The sequence below is a fragment of the Pleurodeles waltl genome, chromosome 5, assembly GCF_031143425.1.
Source record: "Pleurodeles waltl isolate 20211129_DDA chromosome 5, aPleWal1.hap1.20221129, whole genome shotgun sequence".
Lineage (NCBI taxonomy): Eukaryota > Metazoa > Chordata > Amphibia > Caudata > Salamandridae > Pleurodeles > Pleurodeles waltl.
Window position 1 is genome coordinate 1,313,690,402 of NC_090444.1, and position 15,774 is coordinate 1,313,706,175.

Here is a 15,774-nt window from a genome sequence, read left to right on the forward strand (position 1 = left end):
GAATAAACAATACATTAAAGGCAATGAAACACTGGGTAAAGCTATTTACAAGTCCGACAACAGCTGCAGTAACAATCATCAAATGCAAACCAATCCATCACCATCTGAAATTAAGTGTAGATAAAGCAAATAAAACATCTGAACAACACTTGAGGAACTACCTGAGGAGCTGGAAGCCTGATGCATACTCTTCAGTTTCCCAGACATTCTTCTCCATACAAGTGCAATGTAGCTCTCTGATCTGCAAATAAATATAACAAATGACCACAAACAAAACCTGAACATACGTGAAAAAGAAGAGTTCAAGAAAGTGAACATCCATCATCTAGGATATCAGTTGCAATGTGCCTGAGTGAGGTTGCTGGATAAAATCTACCATTTCCAAAGGTACCAGTAAAGACTGTGATACTATATATCTCAATTCAAGTACTACTCAAGGCCATTTTATCATTATGCAGGGGGTGCAGTGCCACTGGGACCCAGGGTTGTGGTGGCCCTGGGAGGCAGTAAGGACCATTTCCTTTCTTGCTTTCTAGCCCACAACACCTCTTTATGCCCCTGGGATAATGATCAACCTCTGTTACAGGTGAGCATACCCTGGGATCTAACTCAATACCAAAAGACACTGGAAAGCTCCTGAGGAAGCAATAATAAGACACTTTAAAACACTGAATTTAAAATTGCTTTTAAACTTTGATATTGCCTCAGTGGATTGGCTTGTGAATGTGGAGAAAAGGTTAGCTTGTCAGAGCCGTTTTTAACTCGGTGCTCCACTTCCATTCTGTTTCCTTGAATCATTATTAAAGTCCATTTCAGAGCACTCCGCTTAGGGCAGAGTTCTTTGTTCGGTCTTCTTGTATGAGCCTTTATTCAACCAGGTTTTTCGAGGATCCCGCATCGTCGGAACCTCAAGCTGAGAATAATCTGGTATCCTCTGAGCTGCTCTTTCCTTTCTCAAAGTGATCTAAATTTGACTCAAGGAGTACACAATGTTCAGAGGCGGAAACTTTTATACATTAATTTTCTTTGCAAAGAATGAAGAGCTTTTATTTCCCCAACCCATACAGAGGAGCAAAGGGGCAGACCTAAAGCTCTAAGCAGCATAAAGCACAGGCTGGTTTGTTCATTATTACATGGTTAGCAGTTAAAATCTACCATTTAATTCAAGAGGGTCTTCTTGATTATAGTTTAGACAGTCTTTGCTTAATAGAACTGCCAATTACTGGCTAGCGTGACCCTACTTTCACCAAGCCTATTTCAGGGAATTATTCCATTCTTTAGTCTAACAGAACTTGTAAATGGGGACAAGAAGAAACAATTCTGCACTGAGATGCCACTGTTACATTTTAGCTCTGTCCTCCTTGAAAACTCTTGTACTACATTTTTTTTTCTTCTTCCACCCCCTGGAATGTAATACTGCCATATCGTCCTACGCAGGCTACACCAGCTTGCAGGTCCATACACAGCACTGATGTTGATCACTCACACAACGTTTAGCTGACTTTATTTTTTCCCTTTGCATTGACTGTGTGCTGGTCAGCCTGCACACAACACGGGTCATACCTTGGATTTAATCTGCACAAATCGCACACTTGATTTTCCTGCATTGCCTATCAATCCAATATTATTTTTGACTGGGACGTACTGGTGTCATATACTACACTTTCTACAGGAAAGTGCAAGAAGGACAACTGAAATAATGGATAGAATGTCTAAAGATTTCAGATAGCATGAGGGGCAGAAAATCAACAAGGTCAAAGATACAATGTCAGAAACCAACATTGTTACAGGATTAACACCAGCTACTCCAGGTCCATGACAAACTTTAAATTAAGACTAGAGGAGCTGTGCCACCAGATTTCAATAACCCCCCCCCCCAATATGGGGCACACAAGAATCCAATCAGAAGTGAGGTAGACTTGGAATGTAGGAAAACCCAGAGGCAATAAGGACGAGGAAAGTAGCTCCAGGAATAAAAGGGTGATACATGACAGAGAATTCAGTTAGAAATATTACAACATAGGTGAACCAAGGTTAACTCCAGAACCTAGTGGGATGTTCAGGAAGAGAATTAAGCCCTCATTGCAAAAGATATACAAAACTGTGCAGTAGGTCTATTAAATTGCAATAAAACTCTAGTCAGTAAACAATTAGCAGCAACCACATATGAGGACCAAAAAGAAAATAAGGTGGAAAGACAGACTAAAATATTTGACTCACTATAAAAGAACCCATCTGAAAAGCAGAAAGAAGGACAGAAAGATTAGTGGCCATATCAGGCAGCAATGACGAGTAAAGAGCTGTGACCTTTGAAGACCTGTAAATGAATTATGGAAAGAAAAAACACTTTCAAAAAGGAAAGTTTGAGCATAAAAAAGGAGCAGTCAATTGCCACAGCAAATCTTCAGAGCTGTCTAGATTTGAGCGGTCAAAAAGCGCTTGAAAATAAAAACAAACTGGGATGCTAAAACAAGAGCACAATTTCACACAAACCAGAGTTGTAAACCAAAGCGCTACAAAGAAATTTAGAAAACATATTGCAGAGAACCTTCAAGTAAGGGGTATAAAAAAAGATAGATCATGGATCTTAAAGAGAAATTGAAAACGCTCAAACTGTGGTCCTAAGAAGATACTGAAAGGATTATGAATTATATTACATTTAAATTGAAAAGCAATTGATGACAAAAGCCAGAAAAGCAAGCACCATTGAAGTATCAGAAATATATGGTTATTCTCCTTTAGGATGTAGCTCAGTACAACTCATGGAAAAAAGCTTTGCAGTCCTCTATCATGCCATTCGGTAGGCTATTTTTTTTAAACTGCTATATGTAAGCGTAATCAACAGAATTTTCGAAATTCTCCAGTTAATTACTAACAGCATGTGAGATAAGACTAGTTTCTAATTTATTGTTGTTCTTTGCGGTCCTCTTTTCAGTTCTTCTTAATGTATCTGTATACATACTTATGTGCTTTTATGAGTGTTTTAAAATAAATGAATAGAGCCAATAACGAACGAACAGTAACAGAGACTCAGTCCAGGTGAAAGTATGCAGACAGACTTCATCTTTCTTAACTGGAGAGGGGCGGCAAAGAGGCAAAATCCTGTGGGAAGTGACCAAGGCTGTGTGAATGGAAAATACCAGCTTCACAAGTGATGGTCAAATAAAAACATAGTCTAACATCTTGAAAAAGAAGTTACAGAATGTTGCATGGATGTGACAATCCAGCAGAATGACTGATCAGTGAAATCTCTAAATGAGAATTCAGAAAATAAGAGCAGGTTTTTTTTTTTAGTTTTTTTTTTTTTACAAAAGCGTGATTCTGAGCTTGCACAGTCTATTTCATTCTCTATTATACTAAGGATAGTAAAGGCAAAATTATCCCAAACTGATATCAAATTATGAGTTTGCTGGGTCGTGATTCAGGGGGGGAGGGAGCGCAAGAAGTTGAATCATTGCAAGCCATATTTTTGACTTGGGGGAAACCGCGGATACAGGCTTCCGTTGTAAACTGTTATTGTAAATGTATTTATATGACCCCTGAACGAGGCACTGAATTGCTTTTTGTGGTGAGTAGCACGCTACTCCATAACCCAAGATAAATTTTTAGTAGGTTAGTACCATTTCAGTTTTTCTTGCGCGTTAGGGTTGTGCTCTTGATTTCTTGTGTGTTTAGTACAGCTTGGAGTATGGTGGACATCAAGACTGAGAAAAGGGGGGACAGTCTATCATGTGATATGAAGGCAAGGTGGCAATGGTAGGAAGAAGGAGAACAAAGTAAAGGTACTGAATAGATTAAGGTCTTGGACAGCAGGGTGTGGTAAATGCAAGACGTGAAAGATACATTTAAAGTGGAAGAGGTGATTTGCCCCCCAAAATAATCCAAAATCCAAGTACTCTTTAATGAAGGCATGTAATGAACCAACAGCATTTTCAATCAGCAAATTAGCAACTTCATCAACTACATAGTGCCAAGAAGCCGATTGCAAAGGTGCTCTTAATTAAGAATATGTAACATAACACTTAAATACACAAAGTACATTTGCTCCTTCTGCACCAGAATAAGATTGATTGAAGCATACATGGAATGCAAAATAGACTTTTCCCACACACATATCTGCCATGCAATATAGGATTAGCATGGCTGCAATAATATTTTTCATTGGGCCAAATCTGAAGGGGCATAAACTGAATTTTATGGTACGTAAAGTATTACTTGTCACATATTAGAAATTACTATTCACAAACCTATGGGCTGAGACCTCCACCTCCCCTATCATTTCTGTCCAGAGCCTTCAGTCATGGTCCACCACATATATGTATACATTTCAGCAGTGAAAGTGGAGGGGGCGGGGGGAGGCGCGAGGTGATGTGTCTGGAAAATGGGGAATACTTACTATTAAATGGGAGGGATTTAGGAAATTTAAGGAGGGATTTAAGGAAGGACATGCTAATACAAATACACACCCACAAAACATGATCATTGTTATTCACAAACTACAATTCTAAAGTTTTGGCAGCCGTGAAGGTAAAAAAAAATATAAATGTACTCCAGGCCATCCTTGGAGTAAGCAAGTGCACTACATGGTCACTCACAGGTACTGCAACGCACTCCCACAGAAAACAATGGAGGCAGGGAAATGAAACAGCACCCCCTAAAAACGAATGTTAAATAAATTAAATAAACATCTAAACCATATATATATATATATATATATATATATATATATATATATATATATATATATATATATATATATATATATATATATTTTTTTTTTTTTTTCATTATATCTGTACACAGGAGAAGATATCATACACACATTCCAACAAACAGCATTGGGAAATGTTCCCATTAGATTTGAAACTTGTCCATGTTGTCTTTCTCTCGGTAGGGAATAATGAGCAGATTCTGAAATGCAGAATAAGATGCCAGACCTCCTCCACTACGGCAACCAGCAGTATAGGCAGCTGTGTTGTTTTATATGTTGATATATAAATATATATACACACATAATTATTTTGAAAGTTCACAGACTTAAAAGATTACATTTTGAAACATACTTGTTGGACTTGGTTCTCTCTTCATAATCGCTCCCAAACTTTTTGCCTTCACCGTTCCAGTTTTCTGTATTAATTTTTGCTGGCATTAGGACTAACCAGTGCTAAAGTGCTTGCTGTATCCCCTAAAAAAAATGGTTCAATTGGCTCACACCTAATTAGCATATTTTATTTAATTATAAGTCCCTAGTGTACTGGACTACATGCGCCCAAGGCCTGTAAATTAAATGCTACTAATGGGCCATCTGTACTCATTGTGCCACCCACTGAAGTAGCCCTTTTACACATGTCTCAGGCTTGTCGCTGCAGCTGTAAAGCAATTTTAAACTACCAATTCGACATGGCAAATAAAACATTTTGCAAGGTACAAACCTTCTTTTTTAAATCATGTAAGGTGCCCCAAAGGTAGGCACTAAACAGCCCACAGTTTAGGGTGCAGATTATTTAAAACTTGCAAATGTTCTTTTAAAGTTTTACATGTGCTTATAGCGAAAAACTCCTGAATTTGTTTTTCACTACTGCACTACTGCAAGGCCTATCTGTCCCATTGGACAACAAGTGTTTACCTTATTACGTATAGTAAGTATTAACTTTTAATTGGTAACATGAGGAGTTTGGACTCAAATGAATTGTAATTTAAAACCCTCTTTAATGATATAGTCAGATTCTATGTCGCAATTATGAAAATGCCACTTTTAGAAAGTTGGCATTTCCTTGTCTTAACCATTTGATGCCTGATGCCTGCAGTCTGTGTCCTGGGTCACATGACTGGGTCACATGACTGAATAGCTTAGCAGTCGACCTTTGAGTATTCCTCTCAGATAATGAGACAAAGGGAAACTATGCATTGGCAGGATGGGCCACCCTGTCAGAAGGAGACTTGACACCAGTCTATTGTCACCATACACTACTTGAAGTTTTGGCAGCAAAAGGAAGAGACTTTCCAGAACCTGATGTAGGGGTAGCCAGAGTGCACTCCTCTAGAATAAAAAGGAGAAATTCCTAAGTTTTGGGCTCTTCGTGGCTGCAAACAGGCCTGGTTGTGCCGAGAGTCTGTAGCCTGCAACGACCACCACCACAAAGCTTCAGTGAGCCCAACTCTTTGTGTTAGTGTCCACCAGTGACTACCTGCAACTCGATGTCTGCACTTTACCCTAAAGCAATGACAGCCCATGGTGACAGTCAATTCAAAGCTCCGGCCAAGATTGTCCCGGACGCCGGACCAGATATTTGCAATACAGCGACAACCATCTGCCTCGCTTTACTCCTAGCCTCTTCTACTGTGAACTGGCTTCTTCGTGCCAGACTTTGGGAAGGTAACCTTTTGAGCAAGATTGACTTGGTCCCTGTATTAGACCCACACTCTATCACTGTCAGCCTGAATGTGTGACTTTCCCCAGGTTTAGTACAACTAGATAACCACGAGTGTCACTGTGATCGTAAACCCAATATTAACAGCAGAGATTTAAAGATGGCCGCCACAAAGGGCCCAGATGGAGAAGGAGGAAGTGTACATAGTCCAGACACAGACGTTAGTGCCCATATATGAGGAGCGTGAAATCACTGAAGGGGCGGCTGGCTGCAACACATGGGGTGAGGTGAGAAAGACAGAGCTAAAAAACACTGGACGTACAGGGTGACATTAGAAACAAGGAGCTGTATGGACGGCGAGAAGAGAAAGACGTCGACAGGTAGGATGACCACTCACAAGGAGGAAGAGGAGGACAGCCAGATAAAAGACGGCCAGGAAAAGGAGCACCCAGAAAGAACGCAAGCCAGAAGACCGAGAAAGTCAAGATTTACTACCCTGTACATCCTGCGACCTGAGGGAGAAAGGCACTGTGGTTCAGGCGGCCATTGCCCTATTTCAGGGCTGTGGCTTCAGGCAAGTGTATATATTCACTGCCATGGAGTGACTGCATGAGTGAATTGGATTCATTAACTGCTGTCATCCTGTACATAGTATGCAAAACGTGGTGGCACGACTTAGGGCACTAGGCACTATGGTGTATGGTGGAGGGATAGAAAAACATTCCTAGGAATTCACTTCACTAAGGTTTCAAAGTGGTTTCACGTTGTTACTGTTTGTGTGCTGCATAAACACTTTATACCATACCTCTAAATTAATCTCAAACTGCTTTCTGCCAAGCTACAAAGGGTTAAGCACAGGTTAATTTAGTAACTTCTGTTCACCCTAACAAAGGTTATGGCTGTTGCTTAAGAAGGGTTCTCACTCCCCTCAACCAATAACCTCAATTCTTAGAGTACTGAAAAATTATAAATAATGCAAATATTTTTAAACAAAATGTATTAAATAAAAATAAAGTTAGTGAGTGCTTTTATTATTTATACATTACAGTAATATATTTAAATTATTAAATACACATAATTTGATCAGTTAATGAGGTGGAACATTTTATTTTATTATTTTTATATTCATAAATATTTGAAATTACATTACGTATTTATTTTACATTAAAATATTTGTAATTTGGTTTTTTTAAGACAATAACACATTTAATAATTTCCCGTAGTCTTTCCCACTGGTAAATCTCTGCCACAGTTGCAGGGATCACCATCTATTTGTGCATAGTTACTAGATACAAATTTACACCGGTAAATACTGTAGTAAGAGGCTCTATCCAATAATATGAGGGATTGGGGACATGTACATCTATAAACAGGCTAAACACTACACTCAGCAATGGTGAATATATAAAAACAAAAGTGTAGAGTTACAGCTAGGTGTAGCAGTGAACATATATGTATATTTACATTTATGAATAGGCCTCCATGCTGGGTCACTCAAACTGCAGCCAAGAAATTAATATATATTATCTGTTTCCTTATCTTTAGAATTTGGAATTCGGAATGTTTGCTGAGCAATACCCCTGTGCTTTCCGTTGGGTGAGTTGTTTGGATCCACATGACATCATTGGCGTTGTTAAAGCAGTCAGTGATGTCACAGTCACCTGGTGCATGTACGTCAGTTCTTTTCCTTCCGCGTCGGTTAAGCGCAGATCCGGAACAGAGCTACCCTTCTGTCTTTTTTCACAGGATTTTTTTCTACCTTTTTGTCAAGAGTTTTTTAATCTGTGTGAGGATGACCTCGAGGAAGAAGGGATTCAAGCCGTGTGGCACCTGCCATCACCCCCATCTCGGTGAAGGATCCACACCTGGTATGCCTTTGTTGTCTTGAGCGTGACTCGAAGTCGTGTTCGGACTGCCAGGCCATGGCTTCGAAAGCTTTGAGGGAGCAGTCCCTGAAGCTAATGGTGGCCTGGCAGTCAACATCGGCATGTGCGACTCTTCGGAGGTCACAGTCCCAGTCGAGTAGAAGGTCGCAGGACCGCTTCAGGAGCCCCAAGTCCTCTACATCCCACTCAACGTCCTCCGGGCACTCTGAGAAAAGGCACAAGAAGATCAAGCAGACTTCGACTTTGCTTCCTCCGTCGGCCGACAAGGTGTCTCAGGAACGTCTTTGTTCTAGACACAGTTCCGCAGAACCATTGCCAGGGCAGACGTGGCACTTTCCTACCTTTCTGGGAGCCTGTGCGACCCCCGCTCAATTAAAGGAGTTTTACGAAGCCATGTGCCTTCTGTTTGAGCGGCCCGCCCCGCTGGAGCACGTTCGGGCCTTGTGGGGTCGGCAGAGGCCCCATCAGGTTCCCCATCTGCGGCTTCGGCTTTGATGGGGACTCATGGATCCGATTCCAGATTCAGAACGACATCGGCTTCACACAGTCAACCTTCTCTGTCACTGCTCCTGACATTGATGCTCCCAGCATCTACCGGTGGCGCAAGCCTTATTCTCATCAGCAACGAGCCGGAACGGTGTTGCATGAGACCGATTTCGGCACCAACGGCGCCCACAGGTGCCAGATGGTTGTCAGAGCATTTGCTCGAACAGCCAGGCACTGGTGAAGAATGGGAGGGGTCTTAGGGCCCTCTAGAAACCCATATAGAACCTTTTGACTGGTATGAGGAACTAGGAGAGGCGAGTGGACTGGACACCACTCCAGACACTGGCTTGCTCTCCCACTCCTACATTGGCTACGGAGGAGGATGCATCATATGCAATGTTGGTGCGTAGGGCAGCGGAGGTCCTTGACCTCAAAATGACCTCAGTGCTGGTCCGGGCTAACCTTCTGACAGAGGTGCTCTAGTCGGGGGCTTCCACATCGGAATCGATGTTGCCCTTTAATGAAGCCCTAACTGATGTAATGATGGCGACATGGTCCAAACCCAGCACAGGGGCTCATGTAAATAGGACAATTGGCCACCGCCATCGCCCGACTCCCGGTGACCCCAGTTTCCCCACACACCACCCCAACCCGGAGAGCTTGGTAGTCCAAACATCCCCCTCCCACAGTTATTCCCTTCTGCACCTCCGGATAGAGAGTCCAAGAGGCTGGATCAGCTTGGGAGGAAAATGTTTTTTTTCCCCATCAGTCTGGCATTGAGGTCGGTAAACATCTCATGCCTATTGGGCCATTTTTCCCACACTTTGTAGGATACAGTGCGCAGGTGCTGCCTCAGGTCCCAGAGGATGAGCAGGCCATTCTCTCTCAAGCAGTTAAGGACGGAAGAGATGCAGCAAAGTATACCATAAGGTATTGTTTGGACACAACTCACTCGCTCGGTAGGGCAATTTCAACAACAGTGGCCCCTCAACACCACGCCTGACTACGCATATTGGGCTTTTCGGGGCGGGGATGTCCAGGCAAACCTCTTGGATACGCCCTTTGAGGGGTCCCTTCTATTTGACGAAAAGGCAGACCCGGCGCTAGAGCGGTTTAAGGACTCAACAACTGTTTGTCTTTCGCCCCTTTCGTAGCTATGGAAGGGGCATGGCACCACACCACTCACAGGCCAGTCACCATCCTGCACCAGGCCAACAGCTTGTGTGGGGACGCTGTCATGGTGCCTTCAGACCCAGAGGGTCTGGCCAGAATTCGTCCACCTCCCAGCCCCCTACCTCTGCAGTGTCCATGCCCTCCTAGTGTGATACGGCAAGACCATGAATGTACAGCATGAGGGAGATTTCAATATATCTCCCTCACTGGCGCTCCAAAACATCAGACTATTGGGTCTTGCAAATCATACAGAAGGGCTTTTCCCTCCCCTTCCAGACTTTCCCTCCCCTAATGCCTCCCTCAAAAGAATGGCTGATGGAGGATCAGTTATCGTTGCTCGGTGGGGTAGTTGCAGGTCTCTTGGCCATTGGAGCAATAGAAATGGTCCTGGTATCAGAAGCAGTCAGTGGTTGTTATTCCCCTACTTTCCGATACCCAAAAAGAACAAGTGTCTCCGCCCTATTCTGGATTTGCAGGACGTCAATCTCTTCCTCAAAAAAGAGAAATTCAAAATGCTTACTCTAGCTCAGGTCTTGTGTGCCTGGATGGTAGCATTGGACTTGCAGGATGCGTAATTCCACATCTCCATCCTGCCTGCCCACACGAGTTACCTGCGGTTAAGGGTGAGCAACGGGCACTTTCAGTTTCCTGTGCTCCCCTTTGGCCTCACCAGCGCCCCTCGGGTGTTCACCAAAGTGATGGCGGTGGTCCAGCTCATCTGCACAGGTTAGGGGTATCAGTCTTCCCCTACCTCGATGACTGGCTGTTGAAAGCTCCTTCGCCCCAGGCTGTCGTCACCCACCTTCAGACTATGGCAAACCTCCTGCATTCGCTGGGGTTCACTATAAACATGCTGAAGTCACACGGACTCCCACTCAGACGCTTCCTTTCATCGAAGTTGTTCTGGACACAGTGCAATTTCGGACCTATCCTCCCATGCAGCGAGTCCAGGATATTCAGGTTTTGATTTCTATGTTTCGGCCTCTATCGTGGATTTTGGTGAGACAGACTCTGAGGCTGCTGGGCCTCATGCATCCTGTTAGTAAAACATGCCAGGTGGCATATGGAGGCTCTGCAGTGAAACTTGAGGTTCCAGTGGGTAAAGCATCTGGGAACTATCTCCTACATGGTTCAGATCACTGCAATGGTGGTTAAACAACCGCAATTGGGTCAGCGTCAGACTTCTCTCCCTTCCCCTACCAGATTTCACAGTGGTGAAAGATGTGTCACTTCTGGGTTAGGGCGGCATTCTGGAAGAGGTGGGGATCTGAGGTCTCTGGTGGAATCTAGACTCCATATTAAGTTACTGGAGCTCTGGGCGATCTGGCTAGCATTGAAGGCATTTTTTCCAGCTGTCAAAGGGAAGATCATGCTGGTGTTCACGGACAACACCATGGCAATGTGGTACTGCAATAAGCAGGGCGGTGTGAGGTTGTCAAGAGGCCCTGCGTCTCTAAACATGGTTGGAACATCAAAGCATTACCCTGGTGGTTCAACACCTGGTAGGTTCCCTAAACGCCAGGGTGGACGAACTCAGCCATCGATGCCTAGTGGATAATGAGTGGACTCTCCATCTGGAGGTGGCACAAGGACTCTTTCAGCAGTGGGAAGAGCCTTGGTTAGATCTGTTCGCCTCCGAAGAGAATGCGCAATGGCAGCAGTACTACACGTTGGATTTTCCAAGGCGGCACTCGCTCTGCAATGCTTTTGTCACGAGTTTGAGCTCAGGCCCCCTGTACGCCTTTCTGCCCATACCACTTCTGCCAAGAGTTCTCATAAAGATCAGAAATGACCGGGCCCAAGTTATCCTAGTGGCTCTGAACTGGGTAGGGAGAGCCTGGTATCCTGAGCTTCTGAAAATGAGCAACGATCCTCCTTCAGGAAGATCTTCTGTCGCAGCAGCAAGGGAAGGTTCTCCACCTGAACCAGTCAACTCTGCGCCTTCATGCGTGGAGATTGAGAGGCGGCAGTTGACAGCCTTAGACCTGCCTCCCGAAGTCTGTAAAGTTATTCTGGCAGCCAGGTATCCCTCCACCAAGATGGTATACGCCTGCTGTTGGAAACGCTTTGTATATTATTTTACCGAAAGATCTATTGATCCTCTTTCTGCTACACTCTCCGATATTCGTCTCTTTATTTTTTCCTTGCCCAGCAGGGCTTTGCATTGGGCACACTCAAGGGATACTATCTGCCTTATCGGCTTTTCTTCGGCTGCCCAATCAGCCTTCTTTATTCACATTTCCTATTGTAAATAAATTACTTAGAGGGCTTGTACATATGTTTCCTCCTACGCCCTTTGTCATGCCAAAGTGAGACTTAAATCTGGTACTCACCTCACTCCTGTGTGCTCCCTTTGAGCCTTTGCACAATTGTCCCCTTTGGTTGCTCACCATCACGACAGCCTTCTTAGTGGCAATAACATCTGCCAGGAGGATGAGTGAGATGTAGATTCTCTCATCAAAACCTCCATATGACACCATGTTCTCAGACAAGGTAGTATTTCACACTCGTGCCTCTTTTCTCCATGAGGTGGTGAACCCATTTCACCTGGGTCAGAACATCACCCTGCCCACCTATTTTGCTCCCAGCATCCCTCTAAAGAAGAGGAGTGACTCCACCGACTGGACCCAAAAAGAATGTTGTCGTTCTACCTTGACCACACAAAAGAGTTCTGGGTGGATGACCAACTCTTGAGGGGTACGTGGGAGCGAAGAGAGGTAGAGCAGTGCAGAAACTACCAATTCAAACTAGGTCGTTTTCTGCATAAGCATTGGCTACACTCTGGCCAAAAAGCACCCTTCTAGGGCTCGAGAGCTCATTCCACCAGGGGCAAGGCTGCTACCACTGCATTAGCAAGAGGTGTAACAGTCCTGGACATCTGTCAGGCTGCAACGTGGGTATCTCTGCACATGTTTGCTAAACACTACTGGACACTCAGGTCCGCAGAGATGGGACCTTTGCCCGTTCAATCCTGCAGGATGTTTTAGTTTGAGAAGAATGTGTCCGCAGTTCACTGCCAGGAGGTTATGGATTGGACATCTATTCTAAAGGTAAGGAATCTGCAGCTAGAAGTCTCTGTCAGATGAATACATTACTTTTCTTTGATAACACATTATCTGGTAGAGACTTTATCTAGCTGCAGATTCCTTGCAGCGGCCCATGCTTTCCCGCTCTGCAGACTTATTTCCTAGGGTTAAGTATTGTCCCTTTCAGGGCCCTGGTTGTTTTGCACAGACAAAATTGTTGGTCCTTTCTATGGCTCTGCACCTCTGGCATGAAAGTTTGTGGAAAAGTACTGACGTACGCACACCTGAGTGGTGGCTTCTTAGGCAACCGTGATGTCGCAGATGGCTCCAACGACGCTAATGATGCCACGCGGATCCGAACTACGCCACCTGACGGCACGAGCAGGGCTATTGCGCAGTAAAAGTCCCAGATTCCAAGCTAACGTCTGGAAATTCTAAAAGGTAAGGAATCTGCATCTAGATAGAGTCTCTACCAGATAATGTGTTACCAAAGGTAAGTAACTTTTTCATTAGTGAGAGATTTGGTCATGCAGATCTCACATTCACGTCACCAAGCATCAAATCACAGCAAAGCAGAATTCCTGACCAAGTTCATATGCACTTTACCAGGTTTTATGGAAGGCAAATCTGCAGGTGTACAAAACTTTTTAGCCAGCCCAGGACCTTGAACTCTGATAGATCAGGACAAAAGAGAGTAATATTTTCATATTAACCGCTTCATATCTGTAGGGCAACACATATCTATGGCAACCTCTACACTGTATTTCACACATGTGCCACTCTAGAATAGAAGAAGTACTCCTTTCAGCCCAACTGTCCAGAAAAACAAAAAGGTGGTGTTTATTTTGAACATCACATTGCTGACAAAGATCACTTCATTGAAACAAAGGCTCAGACACTGTGGCATACAGGGACATATACTGAAAGATATCCCCAACAGAAAGAAAATACAAAGCTCTCTGAAAGACTAACATGATAGGGCAAAATGTCTAAGAAAGCACATGAACACACCCAAAACAAAATCGATAAACATAATTATAGCAATGTCTGACTTGGTTCTGGAGAAACTTATTAAAGTGTTCAAAGACAACTGAATGTCCTTGGACAAGATTAGGAGGAGGGAGAAATTTTATGAAGACAATTAATCCAGTATTTCAACAATGAACGACAAAGACAAATAATTAGAACAAACAGACAATAGGCTAAGATAAAGGGATGGAAGTAAATGAACACCACAAACAGAAGCAGATGACCACACCACCCCTGTGTTCAAAGATCTGTACAGCCTCCAGTGGATGCCAGTATTAACATTTTAACTGTCATGTGTGACCTAAAAAGCAATAGGCTTTCATCAACAAAAATACCTTCATTCTGCCAACAAATTATTTGGCACAAACAAGAACCTATAGCGTGTGCAAAAACTAACTTTTAAACCAAGGAATTCAATAAACAAAAGGCAGTAATCAGTCCCTTCTATGGGGCAGTGCCTGTTATTTGGTATTCCTTACCAGTCAAAATCATCAAATTTGCAGAGACCCTTCTGGTTTTCATGAAAAAACAAACGCAACTGTTTGAATTTTACTGAAATAATTTGTTCCCTTGATTCTAAAGATTCATTAAGTTATCCTCATTCTCTTTCATTGACCTCTTCTCTGTGTCTCATTTCATCAATAGTTCTCTCTTTCCCCTGCACTTACCCTATATCCGCAGTTACCTTTCACATACACATCACCCCACTTCCACTAGTGTTATCTACTTACTTATTTATTTTCACCTTTCTTAACTCGAATCACTCTCAGGAAGGGGCCAGGGGAGGCAACCTTCTCTAGAAAATCCACCAACAGTATGAGCTGGACAGTCATAGTTCAGGTAGCGCTGATGTTTGAAGGAGGGGTCAGGGAGAAGCAGTGACCAGGTATAAATGTGAGGTAATGACTAACACACCCTTCAATCAAGGTTCAGCAATATAATGGGACAGCAAACACCACAAACCCTTTGCAACTTGGGTAAGGAAAACTGGAAGTGGTCCTACACGGAGATGATCAAAATACTTTGTAGCCAGTTCCGACAACTGTGGAAGTGGCCACATTCTAAACTGACAGGCAGCTATCTTCGAACCTACAGATTCTAATGGACCAGACAATCAGAAGTTTCTTTGAGACATATTTGCTCAGCTGTATTTCCCAAGAGCTACCTACTCTGCCTAGTATCTGAAGTCCTCTTCCATGATTCAGAGTCCAGTGAGTCCAAGGTGTCTATACCACTGATGAGACCCAACATTTGAGAAGAGAAAAAAAATTACAAACCTTCCTAAAAAAGTGGAGGAATTAGGATGGGGTTTAGGATTTTCCAGTAATACCATATACATGCCTATTACTGAAAGTTAATGCATCTTTAATTGGCCCCTCATTATAGACAGACTGCCCTCTTGGTCAAATCAATTAATGATCCAACTGATCAATGTATTGATCATTTTTCTTGCAACAGTTGATTATTACAATACCTCATTAGATACAACATAAACATAATGTTCTAATAAAATTAAACAACATCAACAAAGAGAAGCCTTTTCTATGTACAGTGAATGAGAGTTCACTTCATACGTTGATTCCACACAACATAGTCACTGACGCAATAGAATTGTTAATTTAACAAGGAGTAATTTCTTTATCCAACTCTTACATTTCACACTATACCATAACTATTTTAGATAGCACTCACATATGCAAGGCAGTGTCATGGAAGAAAGGCCCAATCACACATTCAGTATATTGCTGACATTTAATTGCTTTAACAAATACAGAAAAAGATTTAAAACACAATAACTAATTA

General features: G+C 43.0%; 1 protein-coding gene across 3 annotated transcripts in view; it reads right to left on the reverse strand.

Moving 5' to 3' along the window:
- The window catches only part of ORC3 (origin recognition complex subunit 3), a 342,442-nt gene that overhangs the window by 110,796 nt on the left and 215,872 nt on the right, over nucleotides 1–15,774 (reverse strand). For all 3 annotated transcript variants that reach the window (XM_069235555.1, XM_069235556.1, XM_069235557.1), the window contains one exon: nucleotides 162–241. In XM_069235555.1, the coding sequence (XP_069091656.1) occupies nucleotides 162–241 (80 nt within the window). The remainder of the gene's footprint in view (nucleotides 1–161; nucleotides 242–15,774) is intronic.